The sequence below is a fragment of the Haemorhous mexicanus genome, chromosome 2, assembly GCF_027477595.1.
Source record: "Haemorhous mexicanus isolate bHaeMex1 chromosome 2, bHaeMex1.pri, whole genome shotgun sequence".
Classification (NCBI taxonomy): Eukaryota; Metazoa; Chordata; class Aves; order Passeriformes; family Fringillidae; genus Haemorhous; species Haemorhous mexicanus.
The window spans coordinates 106,852,887-106,874,797 of record NC_082342.1 but is presented as its reverse complement, the minus strand read 5'-3'; the positions used below and the strand labels follow the sequence as shown (position 1 = coordinate 106,874,797).

At 40.9% G+C, this 21,911-nt stretch overlaps 2 protein-coding genes across 4 annotated transcripts in view; one reads left to right on the top strand and one right to left on the bottom strand.

Moving 5' to 3' along the window:
• The window catches only part of MAP3K15 (mitogen-activated protein kinase kinase kinase 15), an 81,232-nt gene extending 72,208 nt beyond the window's left edge, over positions 1 to 9,024 (top strand). For all 3 annotated transcript variants that reach the window (XM_059839857.1, XM_059839858.1, XM_059839859.1), the window contains 10 exons: positions 65 to 248; positions 1,897 to 2,074; positions 2,747 to 2,921; positions 4,603 to 4,788; positions 5,179 to 5,284; positions 6,461 to 6,671; positions 7,511 to 7,623; positions 7,774 to 7,865; positions 7,967 to 8,043; positions 8,523 to 9,024. In XM_059839857.1, coding sequence (XP_059695840.1) covers positions 65 to 248; positions 1,897 to 2,074; positions 2,747 to 2,921; positions 4,603 to 4,788; positions 5,179 to 5,284; positions 6,461 to 6,671; positions 7,511 to 7,623; positions 7,774 to 7,865; positions 7,967 to 8,043; positions 8,523 to 8,637 — 1,437 coding nt within the window. In that variant the 3' untranslated portion in view covers positions 8,638 to 9,024. The remainder of the gene's footprint in view (positions 1 to 64; positions 249 to 1,896; positions 2,075 to 2,746; positions 2,922 to 4,602; positions 4,789 to 5,178; positions 5,285 to 6,460; positions 6,672 to 7,510; positions 7,624 to 7,773; positions 7,866 to 7,966; positions 8,044 to 8,522) is intronic.
• Positions 9,025 to 9,133: 109 nt separating this feature from the next.
• Positions 9,134 to 21,458, bottom strand: PDHA1 (pyruvate dehydrogenase E1 subunit alpha 1). The gene is made up of 11 exons (XM_059839860.1): positions 21,277 to 21,458; positions 18,578 to 18,646; positions 17,039 to 17,212; positions 16,259 to 16,385; positions 13,857 to 13,948; positions 13,394 to 13,486; positions 12,030 to 12,185; positions 11,770 to 11,841; positions 11,069 to 11,136; positions 10,178 to 10,286; positions 9,134 to 9,598 (listed from the first exon to the last, which is right to left on the bottom strand). Exons 1-11 carry the CDS (start codon positions 21,340 to 21,342, stop codon positions 9,434 to 9,436), a joined length of 1,191 nt encoding a protein of 396 aa, XP_059695843.1. The 5' UTR covers positions 21,343 to 21,458; the 3' UTR covers positions 9,134 to 9,433.
• Positions 21,459 to 21,911: the final 453 nt, after the last annotated feature.

Here is a 21,911-nt window from a genome sequence, read left to right as displayed (position 1 = left end):
TTTGGCCCATGGTGTCCTTGAAGTTGTTTCATAAAAATAATTAGTATTTGTGTTTTACTTGCAGGTTGGGATGTTTAAGATTCATCCTGAAATTCCAGAATCAGTGTCTGCTGAAACAAAGGCCTTCATTTTGCTCTGTTTTGAACCTGATCCTAGTAAACGTGTTACAGCATCTGATTTGCTCAGAGATTCTTTCCTGAAGCAAGTGAACAAGGGCAAGAAAAGCAAAATTGCATTCAAGCCTTCAGGTAAGGAATTATCAGCCAAATCCAAGCCAACATCATCATTAAGTGTTATATTAAAGATTGGAATCATTAAGAACTTTCTTTTGCAAAGGACATTTATTGTGCCAGGAAACGACAGGAACTCAGCTATGAAAAACATCTGTGATTTTTGATTATGCTTATTTAAATTTAATAATTCCCAGAAAATAAAGTGCCTCGCTTATTTTGTATTTTGCTTGCTGAAACCTCCCAAGGTCATTTTTCCTCTCCCCAGAAATAAATGACTCATTTGTACTAAATTAAAATTAGAAGAGTGACATTTGACAAAGAATTTCCAAAGCAGTTCTGCATTTTAGATTTGCAATTATATACACTTCAGAGGTCTGAGTTTCATAGAGTTTGACACCTGAAAATGTGAGTCTGTTAGGTGTTTGGGTCAGCATTTTCAAACTTGATACATAACATTGAAATCCGGCACAAAGGTGCTGAAGTAGCTGTTTAATGGGTTGTTTTGTTTTATCTGCATACCATGATTCTTCTTCCCCCAACCCCAAATATATCAGCCACTTGCTCAGTGATAAGATAAGGAACCTTAATATAGACCTGCCAAATATTCATATGACGAACTGTCTGTTTCAAAACAGGGAAGGCCATTGGTCTTGCTGCTTCTTTCACCTGTCTGTACACACACACTCCCAGTGCAAATTGAAGTTCTTCCTATCTTTCAGCCCTTACTCTTGGGACAGCAGCTGTCAATTTTCTGTCCTACTGAGATGCCTTGCCCCAGGTTTCATGAGGTGACATACATTGTTTCATTTTTGTGACTGCTTAACCTCAGCCGTTTGAACATCAGTCATGTGCCATGGAGTATGTCAGAGCTTTGTGAACAGCTTTCAACTTCTAGCTCTCTTCCTTCCCTCACCTCCTAGAATTTGTAGTGACAAGCATCAAAAACTTTTGTCATGTTTTAGCTCCATGGCCATGTTCACCTTGGGTTGAGAGAACTTCTTTACCTTTGTTGCCTCACAGCTGCAAACTGGCAATCAGGATTACAATAAACTCAACATCTGGGTTGGTTTGTTTTTTTGTTTTTGTTTTGTTTTGTTTTTAATTTTTTTCTTACTTTTAAGATGAATTGGAAAGGAAGATGTCCTTCAAGCCAGTGCTAAGAGTGAGGGTCCCAGCTAAGGGCAGGGGTACATGTGAGTGAGGCAGATATCTCAGGTATGGAGGGGGCAATTTGATGCCCATTAAAGGTGAGGAGGGCACATAGTAGTGTGGTCTCTGCTAGGAGAGATGGCTGTGGTGGAGCAGCAGATGAACTTCTTGGTTCAATTCAGGCTCTTTAAACTGCTCATATCCATTTGAGCCACTTTGTGGAGCCAGCACCAAGGGGGATAGTGTGTGTGTGTGTGTGTGAGAGGATAACAAAATAGCATTTCCTGTGAGTACCCGTGCTGTCTTTGGGTTTAGCAGTTAACTTGTTAAAACCTTTTATTGTGTGTTCATGCAATTTTGAATTCTGTTACTGCTTTTTATCAACAAAGTTACTTCTCCCTCAGCCGTTTTGCAAAATGGGGTCTTGGTATCAGTGAAGATGTTCACAGCTGTTTAAAGCATATTGCCTTTTTTGGCCTAGTTCTGTCCCACATTTTACCATGTCCGTTCCCAGATTATACTCGGAACACATCCCTGCCACTGCCCATCCATGGGGAGCAGGCTGGCAGTAGCAGCAGTGAGCACGGCTCTGTTTCACCAGACTCTGATGTACAGCATGAGGTGTTTTTCGAAAGGCCAAAGAGATCCATTTCAGAGATTCACACAAAGCATCCCATTTCTCATTTACTAAGGTAAAATACTTGCTTCTCACTTAACACCCTTGAGGGATTCTGTGGGTGTAATTCACATTTTATTTTATCTGATGGCAATTTTTTCACATAATGGTTAGGTAAGGGCATGTGTCAATCAGTAAGTTGCATAGACAGATTACCAGTTAATGTAAACATTGTCTATATTTAATAATGAGCGATCATTCCTCTCCTTTAAGGTTTCCATGTACTTTTACACTTTCCTTCCTCCAGTGAGTAAATGTCAGTGGTCTTATTGATTGAGTGGATATGGATTTAGGAGTTAAGTGAGGATTTGACCCTTCCATGTACTCATGACAAAATGGGAAGCAGAAATACAGTTCTGCTTCTCCCAAAGTGCAGAGCAATACTTTCAAATGAATATGTTACAGTATGGGTCCAGAAAACATGAGTGGTTTCTGCTTTCCTCCCCAAAGCTGACAATAATGCCAGCTTCTTAGCAGGGGGAAATCGACCATGTGGGTTTTGAGTCAGCAGAGAATCTGAGCCATCTTCTGTCTCAAAATTAGCATTTACCAGTCTGATCAATCTACTGCTGTAGTTTGAAATGAGTTTTTAACCCCAGAAGTGTCCTTGCTCCCTTCTGGTAGTCCTGGTACCTTGCTAATGCTGAGGTCTCTCTTGTGCCTGTGCTGTGCTGGGTGGCTGCCACAGCGTCCCTGATGAGGGCTCGGCCTCGGAGGACCGGAGCATCTCGCCCTCCGTGGAGGACAAGGATTCCGGGCTGTTCCTGCTGCGCAAGGACAGCGAGCGCAGAGCAATCCTCTATAAAATCCTTAAGGAAGAGCAGGATAAAGTTGCTTCCAATTTGCAGGAGTGTATTGCGCAGGTAATTTCACTTCAGCTCACCTTTTCCCCTGTCAAAGGGAAAACAATGGGCTAAGTCATAGTATTCCTTTTCTGAAAATGAATAAATGAATGTGTTTGGATTGTTCCTTCTGAGTATCTTTAATCTCTGAGACCTGTAACTGAGCTATTTGCTGTTGTGTGAATGGATAGCAAACACCACCTCTTGGCTGTTAATGGGCTCTTGGGTTTATATGAGGGAGAGGTTTGGGCATTTGATGTGGGATTGTGGAGGGCTGAGGTTAGTGGGTTGGGTGGTTTTGATGTCTTTTCTTTTGGCTTTTAAGGACATGGAGCTAAAACACCTCATAGTAATAGGCATATTCTGCTTGAAAGTAGAGACCTGGTTAGCAATTTTTAAGAAAACATTTGTTAACCAGGTGCCAAGATCACAGTACGTGAATCTTAAGAAAGCTAAGGTAGATTTTCTGAAGAGGGGAAGGTTGGGTGGGAAGGTTTAGTTACTGTGAAGAGGAGCAAGAAGAAAATCATAGAATGGTTAATGCACAGCCAAACATTGCCACACACCTGTAACAGCCTTTCCTTCTTAATGTCTGCTTGTGATGAGCCTCTCTGGTGAATCTGACTTTTGCTCATTCCCTTGTCAGTGATTTTTGGACAATCTCCAGCACACTTCTTCATGACACTCTGCCATCACTCGTTCTTACTAAAGCTACGTTTTTTCAGCTGCACTCCCATAAAGGGGAGTGTGCTGAGTCTTGTGTCCCCAGCCAGCTGTTGACATTTGAGGCTTGGCTGTCAATCTGTGCTTCTCTGTGGTCAGCTCTGCACAGCCCAGGCTTTGCTGCTCCCTGTGCTCCCTTCCACAGCAAACTGCACCACAGTGGCTCCTGTAGGGCTCTACAGATCACAAACTCAGGCTGGGGAAGCTACTGGGATACATTCCTGTTCTGAGCTTAAACTGCAAAACAGCTGATAGCTTTGCAAACAATTAAAATTCAGAGTCAGAAATAATCAGGACTCCCAGCATTTTCCACAATGTATTGTTTAGTAGCAGCAAGTCCTGGCTCAGCCTCCAGCTGTTTTGTAGCACTGCTGTAATCATATCTCTTTCATAATTTATGTACTAGTCCCTCTACCTTTTAAATACAGAGGTTGTTCTTACAGACATTTGGATAGCTTTAACTGTGGGAGTTGTGGACTGAAAATCATAAAATAAACACTACTGAATCACTGTGTCATTTTAGACCTTTTTTTTGACTTGGGATAAATGCATATATAAGCATACATTTTTTCCTAAGGAAATCAAATATCTGCATGATTAGAGAGAAATCCAGATTGAGAAAGGATAGTACCTAAAAAATTTGAGTGTCTTAATGACTCATTTTGCTGTTTTTATGGAGGAGAGATGCCCTCTGCAGTACATTGCGGGAATGCATAGATATAATTTGGAACCTCTTCCCTTTGTGACAGCCACAGTAGCAGTAGGTTTACAGGGTTTTTTAAAAACAGAAATTACTTTTTTTTTTTTTTTAAGAAAAGATAAAAAATAGAGACTTTGCAGAAACAAAACTTTTTGTGATTCTGTTCATCAATGTGAAATATACAGAAAAACTATGTAAGCCTAAGAATATTAATGCTACTAAATAGATATTTAATGACTCTGGGATTCATTTGATATACATTCATTATCTTTTCTCCAGAGCTCTGAAGAACTGCAACTTTCAGTGGACCACATCAAGCAGATTATTGGGATTTTAAGGGACTTCATACACTCTCCTGAGCAGAGAGTGATGGCTTCTACAATATCCAAGTTGAAAATGGATTTGGACTTTGACAGCACTTCCATCAATCAGATTCACCTGGTGCTGTTTGGATTCCAGGATGCGGTGAGTTCCTTTGCTGGTGTAGGGGCAGAGGAATGGGTTAGGTTGGAAGAGACCTTAAAGATCATCTATTTTCAACCCCCTTCCATGGGTAGAGGCATCTTCCACTATATCAGGTTGCTTCTGAACAAAGCTCATGCCAGCGGTTTGCAGCTTCTCCACTGTTCCTACTCCTCTCCCTTCTTGTACTGTAGAAGAGTTTGAATGTCACAATCTGGTTTGAAATGGTTTGAAAGCTGTAGCCTAAAACTGTCAAATCTGTTGTTTAGACTTTGAAAGGTGGAATGCAGTGCTGCATTCAGTTTTTACCATATAAAGCTTATTATGACTATTGGAAAATAAGGTTCTTTTTCCTAAGGTGTGAGCAAATGGTGTTTGCTGCTACTTTTACAGGTGAACAAAGTGTTAAGAAATCACTTAATAAGACCCCATTGGATGTTTGCAATGGATAACATCATCCGCCGTGCAGTCCAAGCAGCAGTCACTATTCTCATTCCAGGTAAATCAAAGCAGCTGAAAATAATACTTTTTTTTTTTTTTTTAAAAGGTGTTCTGCATATCAAAGAGCTGTAGCAAATGGAACAGTTCAGATGTTTACTCTTTCAGTATGCCATTAACTGCACCCCATGTGCCTCTCATCAAAAGACATGGGGGTCAGAGTGTTGCAGAGAAAGAAGTGTTGATCTGGATGATTAATGCTGTACTTGCGGTACAAAAGCATATAATGAGGAGATAACCAGTGGTTCTGCACACTCAGTGTGGTCCAAACATGACAAAAAAAGGCAAATTCAGTCCAAGCTGGAGATTTTCTAGCAAGAAAGAAAATTATTCAGTATACGTTAATGACATCCAGGATGGTTAACACTGCACAGGTCTGGATGTGTGTTCTGAAAAATTATTAATGAGCTATTGAGCAGATGTGTAGAAGGGAGTGCATTAATATGAACAAGAGGATGATTCTGGCCATAGATGGACAATAGGGAAAACCGCCAGGAAGATAAATGTCTAAGTACTGTCTAGGAATGACTTAAGTTGGAAATATTTAAGTAGTTTTGTAACTGTTTAAAATGCTGAGCACCTCTTCCACTATAGGAATGTCCTGAGAGACTTAGTACCAGTGAACCCTTTCAGTCCAAAGTTACCATGGCCTTTAAATCCAAATTGGCCAAATTTTTTTGGACTTTGTACAAGAAAAATCATGGCTGTTCTTTGGTAATAAGGGTAGCCACCTGCAGCAAGTTCTGAGAAGTGGGGCTAGAAATTCTCCCAGGAGAAGAGGAATGCTTTGTACACTCTTTGGCCCAGGGCATCAGGGAAAATCAAATCATTGATTTTTTTTTTTTTTTCTCTTACTATTTAGGAAAAATGCAAGCTTTCAGGGGTTTCTCCTTAACATATTTTACTGACTGTCTTATTACTCTTCTCATGATATTTGTCCCCACTACAGCTATGACCTACAGTTCTACCTTTGCTGGGGCATTGCTCATTCTAGAATCAATGCCAGAGAGCCTGTGCTCCAGCTCACACAAGGCTTCACTACCCCCCTGCTCAGTGTTGCAATAAAGCACATTATGCAACGTCTTCCCCCACCCATAGTAGTGAAGAAAAAACTGCACAGCCTCTGAGGTCAGAATTACCAAAATAATCTTGTTTTCCCCCTCGTTCTTTTTACCAGAGCTTCGCACTCACTTTGAGCCAGCATCAGAAGCTGAAGGTGGGGACAAGGATGCTGACGAAATGGAGCAGAGTTTCCAGCCCTCTGAACAAAACGGGGCTGAGGACGCTGCCATCACATCAGGGGTCAGCAGCCTCAGTTCTGAGGTGTCACACAAGGCTCAGCAGCAGCTCAGCCACGAGCTGGGCAGACTTAAACATGACACCTTAAGGTAAATCTCCTGTAAAGACTCTGGATATATGTTCAGGCAATCTTTGAAAAGCTCTCAGACTGTGCTTTCTACACTGATGGGTACATACTCACCCATAGTACTGCTCATCTATTGCCGTGCTATAAAGCCTTCCAGGACCATAGGTGGATTTGGAATACCCTGGCAATACAGTATGGCAACTGAACACCATTCAGTACAGCTTTTGTTTCTAATTATTCTATTAATTGCAGAATGACACATTGGATTTCTACAGTGATTAGGTTTGTGTAACTGTGTCAGTTTCCTTCCTACTCCTTGGGTGCCCCCTGACTTGGTATCAGTGCCTCAAAGCTGTTCCTGCAAGAAAAGGCCAGAGCAGCTCTGTCCTGGCTCACGGGACAGGCTGGCCACTAATTTGCACCAGCAGAGCTCAGCAGAGCTGAGCCCTGTTTCTCATGGGTTACATGTGTAGGGTGCTGCCAGCATGTTAACACTGAAGTTCCCGTTCTTCTTTATGCATGTGATGTAAATCCGTGATCAGAAAGTCCCTGGTAAAACATCAGAGTTACATTGTTCAGTAGTAAATTACAATATAAAGGCAGCAACTCTGCCCAGGGAGGCTGCAAAACAGTAGGAACTGAATTTCTGAGCTATTTACTAAATTCTGCAGGTGAAAGCCTTCAAGTGGCACCCCTGAGTCTCAGACAACCAAAATGAAATCTCTAAGCCATTAGAGATGTTACTTATGACAGTACCCCTCACAAAAGCCTCTGTCCTGTGGTACTCATTAAAAATGATATTTTTTTCAGTTAGATTTATACTCAGTGTGATTATGTTTGATCTTTCTTATATTCTACCAGGCTTTTGGAAAATCTCGTTCAGAAGGAGAAAGAATATCAGACCCTCTTACGACAATCTTTGGAGCAGAAGACTCAGGAATTACAATTGCTTCAATTAAAACTTAAACCCAAAGGTATGAGGAGACACTGCAGTTACACAAAAACATATGAGATCATGTGTTTGTTGAAAGGATGCAAAACCATATAGCTTAAGCTTCAGTTACCTGAAAACAACCACTTTTGCCCTAGTTTTGAGGTGTATTAACCTTTGTTTTCTGTTAAAGATTCCCAGTGGTCTGCAGCAACCGAGAATGCAGACCCTGAGCTCATGAACTGGCTGAAAGAACAAGGAGCAGACTTGGATACCATTAAGAGGGTAAAAATAAATCACATTTTAAAAAAACCCTAATTTTAGTAATAATTAGCAGTTCAGTTTCAAAGAAGGAATATTTATTTATGACTAAATTTGCCTTGTAGTTTGCTGAAGAAGATTACACACTAAGTACTGTCCTTAATGATATCACCAAAGATGACTTGCAGTATCTTCAGCTGCGGTAAGAAAATACTTTTTAGTTCATTGTTAAGAGCTTAATTAATGTATTTTGTTAAAAACCTTTTAAAGTTTGGTTATTTAAATAGGTCAGTGACAGTTCAGGGGCAACTGCCATCAGTTTCCTCTCAGATTTTCTGATAAAAGTTTTCACAAGTGACACAACTACAGCAAGGATGCTTTGGCATTTATCCAGGTTGGGACATTTTTTTGCACCCTTCACAATGAAAGCAAATGAAAATAATTAATATGTAATCATATGAAAAACAGGCATAAATTCCTTCTTTTTCCTACCCATTGATTCAGGTCCTTTTCTCATCATTCTCTTAACCGCTGGCTGACCTGGAAGAAGTTTTAGCTGTAACAGTGTAGTTTGTCACAATCCATCTATCCTTTGGATTTCTCAGTTTTACTTCCTGCTCAGTTTAAGGCAATGGAGACGAGGGAACTCTCCCTAACTGTTCTCCATTTCCCTTCATGCAGGGGTGGTCTTCGCTGCAGAATCTGGAATGCAATCCTGAACCACCGACAAACATCCGGCAAGACCTCAATGCAGGTCAATGCTTTGGAAGAACACAAAATGGGAATAAGCAAATGAAATACATTCCCAGCACTTACACTGTTAGATGTATATATTTATATGTACAGTGGCCTTGCAGGTTTTGCACAGTTATGTTGTTTGTTTGACCATCAGTGTAATACACAGTGAATAGTAACAGCTTTTAAGTCAGTGTCAATGCATGTAAGTTATTTATGACAGGACTAAAGCATATGATGCCTGTCGACGTAATATAAAACATTAGCAGAGAAAAAAAAATCACCTGAATTGGCTTCAGCACTGTGAAAACTGTGAACTTAAAATGTGTTACTTCTGCTGGCTGATGGTTTGAGCAGGGAGGGGATATGCTAGAGCATGTCACCTCGTTGTAGATGGATTTATACAGCTTTTTGTATTAAAGCTACTCTCACTCAATTACTGAGAAAAGCCTGGTGTGATGTTTTCAATTAGTGACTTTTCTGCAGCAAAACCAGAGCACGTATATTATATTTGTGGTTTCTGGGAAAGAGTTCATGAAACAAAACAGACCATTAGATAAAAGTTGGTAAAGTTTAATTTTTATTTTTCTTTTTACACTGTACTTAACACATACAGCGATCCAAAGAAAGTCAGTAAAGCAAATATTTAGCACTTTAAATAAACCACTTTCTCTCGACTTAGCTTCTTCTGAAACATTCAGCATGTTTAAGAAATTCCATAGTCAGATGGATTTCCTTACACGTTTCCTTTTTTGAAAGAGCTCTTAAATAAGCTTAAGAGTTGTTTATTATAGTTCCTGTATAAAGTAAATGCTTTCACTTATTCATAAGAATAAGTTACACCAATAAAAAGGCCTTTAGCTGACAGACTTGTACTTTATCCACTGGTTTGGGCCACGCACTTCAAAGGGTGGCTCATTGAAGTAGATGTGGTGACCCAATTCTTCCAGGGGAGGCTCTGGGTCAGTGGTAGCAAACTGAGCAGCTTCCTCGATCTCCTTCCTTACTGCCACATCAATTTCCTAAACCAGAAATGCATGCTTAGTAGAAGACAGCTCAGAAAAAGCATCATAATTTTGAATGTAAATGCTATGATAAACTACCAGTCAGAATCCGTTAACAATGACTAGAAATATAAAATCAAAAACATTTTAAAACTCCTTCTCTATTAAACTGCATCATTTTGGGTAGTACTGGTACCTTACTGACCAAGGAACATGACCCCACTGAGCCTAGAGGGCTCCTCAGGGTTAGAGAGTTCCTCACTCCACTAGGATTCTTCACATTTGGCCATTTCCGTTTCCAAGACTCACCCCCTTCCTGGGGAGTTAAGAAAGCCCAGGTAATTTTTATTTCTATCTATTAGCAAATTACACCCTCCAGCCTTACTTAGCACACAAAAGCAAAAGGCCTTTCCAGCAGAAGACAACTTCAGGAGCTAGTCTGCAACAGAACTGCACCTTCACTTATAAAAGTTATGTTAAAGCAAACCTTAAAGAACTTTAAAAGAAAGCACTGCATGCCTCCCAGTGATGTGCTTTCTGGTGATCATCAGCGTGTGACTGCTCAAGAGCTTCCTTACATAGCAACTAAAGCCATACCTTTAGTTCTTCAACGCTAGCAAGGTTGTTGTTGACCATTCTGTCCTTCAGCAAAGTAATGGGATCACTTTTGCTTCTCACTTCTTGAATTTCTTCTCTAGTACGATAGCTAAGAACAAGACAGGCAAAGATGTGAACCCTGGAGCAGAGTGAGGTTCTGGACACAGCTCACTTCTAGCAAAAGAGTCCAAAGAGCTGTCAGGGATGCAGTGACAACACAGAACATTCATCACCCCAAGCACACCAGAGGCCTCCGGAGAGAGATCTGTAAATACCCAGAGCAGAAGTAGCTCCAGACTCAAGGGGAAGGGGAGCAAACCCAGCCTGAGACAGTTATCCTGAAGGGCCTTATTGCCTCCTAACCCTTCCCCTCTGCTGCATGACATGCACATGCTTCCAAGGAAGAGATGGGATACACCTCTACTTCATGCAGACACATGCAGCTTGATCAGTTGGAGCAATGCCCAAATCTCTCTAGCACCTGGATGTCTGTACTTTTAGGATGTGTTCTACTTGTCCGGGCAGTCCAAACTAGTCCTGAAATTTTACCTTACAGGATTTTAATATTTTTAAAACCCCAGAAAAGCATGATGCTATTCAGCCAAACCTTCATTAGGACACACTGCAAGCAGAATTCATTAATAGAAACCACAGAAGTTTAACTGACTTTGTGCTTGTTCTAAATCCAGATCTTTTAATTCTGCATTAAAACAAGTGTGTTACATGGCTACAGATTATCAGCTGAGCAACAAGATGAGTGAGCAGCTGCCCATAGCAATTTCATTGTAACATTTAAATGCATCTGACATCTGATTTAAACACTGAATTTCACAGTTTAATCTCTTAGTACTTTTTTTCAATGAAAAGAAAGAAGAAAGATTGTGACAGTACCTTATTCCAGGGTCACTCATACTGTGGCCATGGTAACGATACGTCTGTAACTCCATCACAAGAGGACCCTTGAAATGAATAGAAATACTGAGTGTTGCCACCATGAGTCACCAAATTGTTACAGCAGCAACTATTTGCTTGAGCTGAATTGCACCAGTGATCAATTATTTTTATTCAATAGGTTTTCCTCAGTTTAATTTACATAATATTAGCACATATAGTTTCACACAGTAAAATGAAGCCTAGTTAGTTTTAAATGAAAGCATGTGCTGATATTGTAAGCATTTATTTTCATGCTCTAATTGAGCAGCTTTACAATTTCCTTCCTTCCACCATTACTCAAAATATTTCCAAGTACCTCACAGAGCCTTCATTACTTCTAGTATTGAAAATCTTCAAAAACAGTGTTATTGTATTTGGGTGACAGACACTGACATGGACTCACAAAACCTTTATTTCACTTTCCATTTCTTATAAATATAGAATGATTATTACCTTCCTTGATGCTTCCCCTAACTAAACACAGAGATCACAACTGCCTGACAGTCGTAACACCTTTCACAACAGAATGTAACTGTGGTAGAAATGGGGGAAAATGACAGTATAAATAATAAGTGGTTAATACAAATGGAGGAACTACTTATGCAGCAATAGCTTGCAAGAATTCCAGCCATGGAGAAGGAATGCCAATTACAACTTACTTTTCCAGATCTGCAGTACTCAGCTGCAAACTTGACTGCTTCTCGGACACAGAGAATATCCATGCCATCCACCTGATAATGAGAAAAGACACGTTAAGGCAAAAAAATCCCAGCCTCCAAACTTCCAATCTCAGTATTTCCACAAGTGGAGCAGAATTCAGCTTCAAGTAAATATATGTAGAAATAATAAAAGAAATACCTATGTATGCATTGTGTAGGTACGTGCACACACATTCCCCCTCAAAAAAACCTGTACTCACCCTGAGACCTGGAATGAAGTAGCCTCTTTTGTAGTAGTCAGTGCTGGCTGCAGCTCTTTCAACTGATGTTCCCATTCCATACCGATTGTTCTCACAGACAAAAATACAAGGCAATTTCCATAAGGCAGCCATGTTGTATGTTTCAAATATCTGGCCCTGAAAGAAAATTAAGTTACATCTCATCAGGGAGCTCAGCCTTCAAGCATTAGGATCTACTGTAAATCCTTTAGTTGCAGAGGTCTAGAAATTGTAATACTAAAAGTGATCTGAAACCAGCCATTTGCTACAGGTCAGAAGGAATAAAAGAGAAGCTACGTTATATAAGGTAATTTTCATCTCAACCAGTAGTTTACAGAAGGTAATTTTTAAGCCTGAATCAATATCTGTGTTGGGGTACTATAAAACCTTCCACTTTAACTCAGGTATTTCAGCAACAGTCATAAAAAATACTTGACAATTGATTTACCTGGCAGGATGCTGCTACAGCAAAGTTTGACTGCAGTCAGCCTTGATTACTCTGAGTCAAGTTCAGGGAAAACCATGAACTGAGATCTCCACCTGTGCTTTGAAAGTGTGAAACTATCAGTGGTACACTAAATCACCAACTGCTTATCTGGCTTATTGTCTCAGCTGATAACATGAAGAATCTGGCTGGAATATCCTGGCTGGAATATCAATAGTAACTGGTTCTGCCAGAATGCTCTGTCCTCTTCTCAGTCTTCAGAAACATGATTTACACATCTCTCCCTATGCAGCAGCACTGTCATCTTCACTGCCATCCTTCAGAGCTCTCCTTACAGCACAGACAGTTCAGGGTGTCATACTTAGGTGAGCTGTGCACAACTGGAAAGAGGGTAAAGAGTAACTGGAACCCCTCCTCTCAAGACTCATGTACCATTCACATAATTAACCATTAGCCTCATTCACTCTCTGTGTTCCAAAACAGAAGGAGCCAAAAAGCTTTACCTCCACTACAGCTACAAGGGCCAAGCTCAGAAAAGGGGTGGGGAAGGACAGATATTACAAATGTCCAAAATATGATAAAACACTGCAGGCACATGGAACATTCCTCATATATAAAGAGGACATAGCAATTAACTTTCTTAACTGTTCACCTCAATCACCTCTCTGAGGACTACACAGTTGTTGGAACACATCTCTGCTCAAACACCTAAGACAACTCAAGTAAGAGGTGACCATGTCCAAAATCTGCAACATGCCTGGCACCTCCATGGAGTTCATCAACACTGCCTGGGTTGCAGGTACACAGGGAGGGCAAAATGTGCTCTTCCACCCCTTGGAGTAAAGGCAGAGCTCACAAAGCACAGAAGGAAAATTGATTCCCCCCAGCCACGCTGCTTTACCTGATTGGCTGCACCATCCCCATACAAGGCCACGCAGATTTCATTTTTAGCGAAGTATTTACAGGCCAGAGCAATTCCAGCTCCAAGAGGAACCTGTCACAGAATACAGGATAAAACATTTTAGAACAACATTTAAAGGAGTTGAAGATAGACAGCCTGAGATCTTTAAGGAGACATTAGGCTGTTAGAGACCTGCTCAACAAACAAGCTGTTACCCACCCACTTCCCTTTGTTACATATATTATTGCAGTCAAAATATAAACATGAACAGTATTCTTATTATTAATTATTTTTGCTACAGTTTACAAAACTGTGAGAACACCAGAATAAGACATACCAGCCACACAGCAATGGTATCTGCACACATATCTCACACACCACAAAAACTGAGAGGAAACACTGAGAGGCAACAGGACACGAGCTAAATTGAGCTTGTGCTTTAAAACAGAAGTAATGTATATACCTGAGCACCAACAATACCGTTGCCACCGTAAAAGTTTTTGGTATACATATGCATTGAACCTCCTTTTCCCTTTGCACATCCTCCTTTTCGACCTGAAACATGAATAACAAGCAACTTCTGTTTTGGAGGAAAAATACTATACAAATGGAAACATCTAATCCAGTTGCTAAAGGTAGTAACACTAAGACCATGATCTGTATCGAGTTAGGACATGATGGCCTCTCTCATACAAGTTTACAGTTGAATATCTCAGAAAACAAATAAGGGGGGAAAACAGAACAATAATGAAAGCATAATTCCACAAATATGGATAAGATTAAGAACTTTCAAAACCAACCAAAAGTTTCAGTATCCTACTATACAGAAGCACTTTCAGATAAATGTGAGGTGCTTTTTTATAGACAACAAGGTCCTGTATCAGAATCTGCAAGAACTGTATTATTACTTTCGGCTTCTGCAAGAAAAGTAAGAATAATGTTCCAAATTAGTTGCAGTACTTTAGATTTGTCTTCCCATTGACAAGAACCACAAGCAAAAATTACCAAGAGGACACAAAAAAAAACCCCAACCACTACCAGCTCCCCATTCCACCCCAATATAAGTATTAAGTCACCCAGCCCAGCTTTATTCAAGGTGTAGTTTGAAGATAACCAGTAATCCATGAAGCATTACAACAAACCCTATTTAAATGAGCCCATCTAAGAACACAGAATTTCTCATCAGCCCATTGTGTTTCCTATTCTTATCTGTCTTGTTACCATCACAGAAGATTGTATTTTATTTCTAATAAGCACAGCTTGTCTGGTTGGCTTTTTTATATTAGCCTTGTTTATTTTAGAAGTGAGTCTTTCTGAAATTTGTACTTCTCTTTCTTACTTTATAGTGGATCATTTTTGTTATTGATATTTCTCATACCTTTCCTATGTTTATGAATTGGTTAATTGGTTTTGTGGGAGCTGTGACAGATTTTGCCAGCTAGGATCAAAGAAAAAAAAAGTCTAATTTTAAGAAAAATAGTTTTATTCATAAGTGAAATTTACCTTTACTAAGGTCCCTCCACTTTTTGTGCACTGCCTTCTTGTATTTTAGAATGTATTTAAGGATTCCTGATTAACCAAGGTTACTTTTTGCTACATTTTCTACTTTTCTTAAAACACAAACTAATTTCTCAGGTAATTGTCAATTCTCCTGAAAAGACCTTTTCTACAACTTGTTTCCTATAGGATCTTATCTATTAGTTTTTATTTTGGGAGACTCTGCTTTCTTCTCCTTCAAAGATTTTTTAATTCTGTAATTGTAAGTCATGCTGTCTTTTAGTTTGGCATTTGTAGTCAAGATCCTTCTTTGCAAGAATGGGCTCTAGCAGCAATTCTAAGAACTTTCCCCAAGTGTAATTTTCTGGAATAACTGTCTCTTTACCACAGCCACTCCTTCCCAATTGAAAGAGCCCCAATAAAGTCAAGTATAATGTTAAAGAAAATTATGAGTCATGAAATGTAAAAAAATCCCACTACATTATGACTCATATTTGTAGTTTTGGGGCCCATAGTTGGCTTCAGTCATTACAATCTTCCCATTTACTTTCTGACTTACCAGTATCCAGTGACACTTGGCAAATCAGTCACCACTGGATTCTGGGCTTTTGTGCACATTACAGATATGCCTTCTTAGCCCACACAATTCTTAATTTACAAAATCATACCACTTGTCTAACCCCCAAACAGGCTTTCCTATACTAACATTTCAAGCATGCAGATTCTTTTATTATACCAGTGATGCATAAAGGCCTTCAAGCTCCTTGCATCTGTTCACAGATCTCTTAAGAGTTCATCAGGCTGATCCTCTCTTCCCTGCTTCCATCCTCAACCCTACTGTGGACAGCCATCTCTCCTTTCTGCAAAATCTCTGTCTCGATTATCACTTAATATTCTTGTTAAATAGTCAAACAGTCAAATTTTAATAGTTAAATAGTCAAATTTTCCCAAATCATTCAGTTTATCATTATAGGCAAAGTTTACCAGTCTTCATAAGACTTCATCAGCATAATTCTGAAAATCAAGGTCTGTCTCCTAGGGAGGATAATGCCCTGTCCCACTGAGAGCAGATGCCTACCATCAGCAAGTTCCAACATGCTGCAGCACAATGAATAAAGCACAAGGTATCTAGAAAAATCTTACAAATTTGTGCTTTAGAAGTACTAGCACTTAAATATTCCTTATTTGTTAATTTTCACAGTAAAAATCAGTGATTCATAAAACTGAAACAACTGATCCATTCTACTATTTCACTAAACTGCTTCTGAAGGCCCAGTATACTTTGTGCATTGACATCACTTTGAATGTGAGAAAAGAATTCTGACCCAAGCACAGCAGCAAGTGACCCTCACTGCGCTGAGCACAAACCTGTAAGTTCCGCGAGAATCTCCCGGACAGGCACTCCTCGGGTGTAGGTGAAGCCGTGGGCTCTGTACGCCGTTATCACATGGTCTGTGGGCTTTATGGCAGCCTCAATCCCCACACAGCAAGCCTCCTGTTACACAGGACAGGGAAGTTGAGCAATGAAGAAAAACACACAGCTCCACAGTCAGCACTGTGGCACACTGCTGATCCCACACACATCAAATAGTGGCAGGTCACAGGAAGAGCACAGATATGGGAGATCGACTTAGTTACCGACCAAGAGTTGGTAACAGGCCTGGAGCTGCAACAGCCTTGGGCTCTAAATTCCAACCTGATTGACTAGCAAAGGCAAATGGGAGGGGAACCAGAATCTGCAAATATCTGAAGAATTTTCTCCCCCAATGAAGTATCTCGACAATCAAAATTCAAAAACATCAGGGAATAATGGACAGACAGCAAAGTTTCAGTAAGTCTATGAAGTTTCTTCTCCTGGCTGTTGCTTTTTAGTGGGCACATGATCCATGAGATACAGAAACAAAAGCCATCAGTCAAACTTGAGGGGGAAAATGCAGGCCTTCAAATGTGCTCATTCCTCACACTCAGCTGATCTTCAGCTGCACTGTGCCCTTTCCTGTCTTAGTGTCTCTCCTCCTCCCTCCTCTCCCTCCCTCTGCTTCTCTCACAATGCATACAAATAAACCAGTTCTACATTCTCCACACTATTAAAATTCCTACATTAAATAAGGTAAGACAATATAAAACCTCCTGGCCAAAAGTTCTTACCTGACCATCATATAAGTGGCAGAAGCCACGAATGATCTTCTGCTTGTAGAGCTGGTCAGACTTGAGCTCCATGCGCCGGATGGTCTGCATGGTCTTGTAGTACTGGAGCCCCTCCTCTCGAGTCATCACTGCCGTGGTGCCCGGCCCTTCCTCCAGCCGATGGAGGTCACATTGCTGCAAGGTTAAACAAGTCATTACTTCCTCAAAATCATTCATCCTATTTATGAATATTACTTAATTTTTTAATGATCTGCCATTTTCAAATTCAGAGTGTAATCCCTTCCAGAAAAGAAAGCCAGCAAAACCTAAACTCATAGGTCAGGACAACTGCACACTATTTCAAAATTCAGGGAAATAAAACCCTTACTTTTGATTAAGACAGATTTCTACTCAGAAAATAAAGCCTCATTATTCCTACAAGCAGAAGATGAACTAAAGCCCTTCAGAAATATGGCAAAAAGCACACTTCCATGGTTGTTGCACACCAAATACTAGGTAAGAGCTACAGAGGCTTAGTGAAAAGATAAGAAAGATCAAGAGTTTCCTCTGTTAAACAGTTTGTAAGATCTGGCCCTAAGACTGGCTGTCACCTCTGCTACCTGTGTTATAAATAAACAACATGTTCAGTGGAAGAGCCTGAACAAATTACTCTGTCAGTGAGTGCAGATTAAATGGCCAAAATACTTTTACACAGGTTAAAGACAGTTTCTACCAAATCAAAAGTCACTCCAGAGCAAATCCACTGACACCTAAATGAACTGGATGTAACACCTGGGCACACTACTCAAGACAACTCTGCTTCAAAGTTCACAGAACAGAAACTCTGGAATCTTGTTATCAACATAGGATCAAATATTAAACCTTGTATCTACTCAAAAAAGGATTTTCATATAAACATATATTCCTTCCCTTCCACCTGAAACAATTTTCATACTTCACAGGCACAGCCAAACAGGGAGAGTGTGGAAAACAAGACAAATTATTTCTTTCAGATTTTCCTTCATCAATTCCTGAATGAAACACCAGCCCAGAAGCTACTGCCAATAGAAACATCACTTTTTCCTAAGACCCAGCCAGAGTGGAAAGCTGACAGAATATAACACACATTTTCTGAGCAGCACCAAGTCAAACATTGAAAGTATGCCATATTTTTTCCTCAAAAACCCACACAGACTTCAACCAGCTGCATCTTTGGGATAGACTGCAAACACCTAATTGTTTGAAAAGCATTAAGGAAACAACAGAATAGAACAGAAAAGGTTCTTTAGCTCCTTTCCGACTCTGTTCTCACAGCTGCATTGTAATATAACAGCTGCAAAAAATATCAACTTCACATTCTTAAGAAACAAGTAACATTACCACACACTGCCAACACAGTACTTCCAGCTGCACTTAGTAATCAGGTCAGATAGTGAGGGGTTTGGTTCTGGAAATTCAAACCACATTTTCTAACTGAAAGAGATTTGGGGACCAGTCCATCAGGTTAAGATCTCTAACAAATGCTTACAAAGAATGCCAGTATTAAGTGTTCTTCTTCACCTTAATCTCAAACGTAGCTTCACTTGCGAAGTCTCCATAGTTACGTGATGCTACCATCACTCGAGAGGCCTTAAAAAAAAGACAAAACCAAAGCATGAGCAATGTTTAAATGCAATTATCAAGTAAAAGTATGTGACTTTTCAAGTAATTTCTAAGAGTACTCCCAAACTGAAATAACTTATAAATTAGACTCAGCAGTGGCATATCCCATAAGACTAGGGAACTTTTATTCTGAATGCCAAAGTCCTTTAAAACCCATTATTTAAAATTAAGATAACAAAACGAGAATTTAAACTGGTAATACCCTTGATTATCTAAAATAAACCCAGTAAGTTTCAAAACTTTTGACAATGAAGAGCATCAAAACCACAAAAATAACTGTTTGTCCCTTCACATGCCAGGCTGACAACATAAGGAGAGACAGCCAATGCAGACTTTGATTGCTGACTCTCTGTGCTAACCGGAATTTTGACTGGATAGAACAAAAAAACCCAAACAACCCAAAACCTACCAAACAAAAGGAATCCAGCAGATAGCTGAAATATAAACAACTCTCACTTTTTCTTTTTAATAGGAAGAGAAATTGGGAGGATTCAAAGCCATAACAATGGAGAAAGAGAGCTTCATTTCAGTAACAACATGGCCACTACTCTAAAAATTACGTGGAAACACAGAAGGTTCCTGAGGATACAAGAAACACAGAACAACAGAAAGGGTGGCATGGTAGAGGAGAGATAGGAAAGATGTTTAAAAATACATTACTGCTCCCTCTTAAAGAAGGAACACAGGGTATTGACTAATGAATGGCGGTGATTTTAGATGACTTTAGCAAGTTTCACTGCAGCATCAGACAGGGTGGGCCTGTCCATGCATGCACTGCAGCCATAGTGTAAGGAACACTACATCTTTAGTGGCAAGACTGTGCTGCTAATTAAGTTACACAAAAACTTCAGCAGCTCCTTCAGCCAGGAAATCAACATACATTTAGATGAAGGCAGATTCCACCAAAATTTTGACAATGTTCAGGTCATCATCTCCAAAAAAGTTCTGACATGTGTGAAGCTTGGGAGAAAATTCTCAACCCATCCTTGTTACCTCCTCTGTTGCATATCAATCAGATTTATCAGTAACACTGTCCCCATTCACCCTGCCCTGTTATCAGATTAAATATTTAGAAGTTTTAATTTAAACCCAGTTTCTACACTATTTACCACAATGTATCAGTATGATCAGTGAAGAAAAGCTATTTTACTTCTAGAGCTTAAAGTAAATCCACAGTCTGGATCCACAGTTTGGATCCACAGTATCACAGAAAGGCCAGGTTGGGGAAGAACCTCTTTAGGCCACCTGGTTAAACTCCCTGCCCTGAACAGGACATAAAAGCACACCCTGCCCTGATATGTGGGCAGCACACCTATCAAAAGTAAACCTTGACAAGACTGACTGAGGCCTTACCTCACTAACAGCTCCCTAGGTTAGCAGCGTTTGGAAGGAAAAAAAAAATATGAAGAAGAGTAAGTAGCTGTATCAAATAATGAGGGGAGGAGAAGTCAGCAAATTTTTATCCAACTAGAACAGAACACTGCAAGTGGTAGTTTCTATACATGGAAATCCATCTGTACACTCTGGAAAATGCTCAAAGCATATATGAGATGCTGCTTTATGGCTTAAGTCTACCTCTATTTATTTGGCAATTTATGCCTTCACTACAGAGTCATAGAAACAATTCAAGACAAATATTTATATATTAGGTAAGCAGTAGGATCCAAAAATCTTTATTGAAATATCTGAACCAGATTTACTTTGGCATTCCAGGAAAACACTGTATCTCCAGAGCAGGCCAAGTACCTGTAGTAAGGGAAAATTTTAGGCATCCATATTTGCAAAATTTACTCTAGAGATCCTATCTGTGAAGTAGGAAATACTCCTAGATATGCAGCCCAAAGACAGATAGCGAGAGCTTCCAGGAAATTTTCTGCCCTGTGTTTTTCTGACGGATCCAGTCATCCACAACTAGTGAATGCCTGGGTGAGAAAGCTGCCTCAGAACGGGGGTGCAGCAACACATCTGCTCTCCATGGCAAAAAGGCACCTGATTTCCAGTTACCTAAAAGTACCTTTTAACTCTGGTCTTGCCAACAAGTTTTTTTCTGCAGGGTTAATTTTTCCTCATGGCCACAGTCATTACAGTGGAATAAGCAGCATGAAGTGGTAAAAGCACGATTTTTCACACAACAAAGATAAAATACAACAAATGACTCACACTAATAACAACAAATTAACAAACTTTGAAACAAAATTCATGCAGAAGTTGAAAGGGCTGTTGGCTGAGCAAAGGGAGGTCAAGCAGTTCGGTCAGAAGCTGAACTCCACTGGGGCCGAGCAGACCCCTCTGAGGGACCGGACCTGTGCAGTCCAAGTGTGCATGAACTAGACTGATCAAAGCCCTGCGCCATTATGGGCTTAAAAAGCGAGCTCCTACACGCGACGACCATTTTACTGTCACTTGGGATCTTCACGCAGAGGGGGGAGAAAGAAAAACCGAAGTGTTTTTTATTTTTTTAGTTTTTCTCCGTTGCCGCCGGAGCTACGTTCCCGGGCAGTTCCCGCCGTCTCTCCCAGGCTGTTCCCGGAGCTGCGCCCCGCGCGCCCCTCCTACACAGCACCACTGCCGGCCGGGCCGGCACCGGCCGCACTCACCGTCCTCCCGGCGGCCGCCGGGCCCTGCAGCAATCGGGAGAGCGCGGCCAGCAGCATCTTGCGCATGGAGCGGGAAGGGTGGGCAGCGCCGGCCCGGGCCACGTCCGCGGCTCTCCTTCAGCCGCCGCCGCCTCGGCCGCGACCGCCGCCTGTCCTGCGTCCGGCGTCCTGCGTCCCCGCGCCCTGCGCATGCGCGGGCCTGCGCTGCGGCGGCGGCCGGGGCAACGCCCTCTGCTGGGAGCCAGAGCCCAAATGTCATTAAAGGTCATTAAAGGTCATCGGTCAGGGAAAGCTCGGATGGCCCCTCACAGCCGCGCAGGGCGGCGGGGCGCACCCTGTGCAGCCCAGGCGTTAGGAAGAATTTGGGATTTCGGAGGAATTTCTTCTCAGAAGAAGCGTGTTTCCTCTCAGAATTCTGAGCAGAATTTCTTCTCAGAAGGTGCGGTTAGGCACTGGAATGGACTGCCCAGGGGAGTGGTGGGGTCACGGTCCCTGGAGGTGTTTAAGGAAAGAGTGGACGTGGCACTCAGTGCCCTGGTCCAGCTGACGTGGTGGTGTCGGGTCATGGCTTGGGCTCGATGGTATCAGAGGTCTTTTCCAGCCTCATTGATTCTTGCTTATGTTTGAGTGCTTAA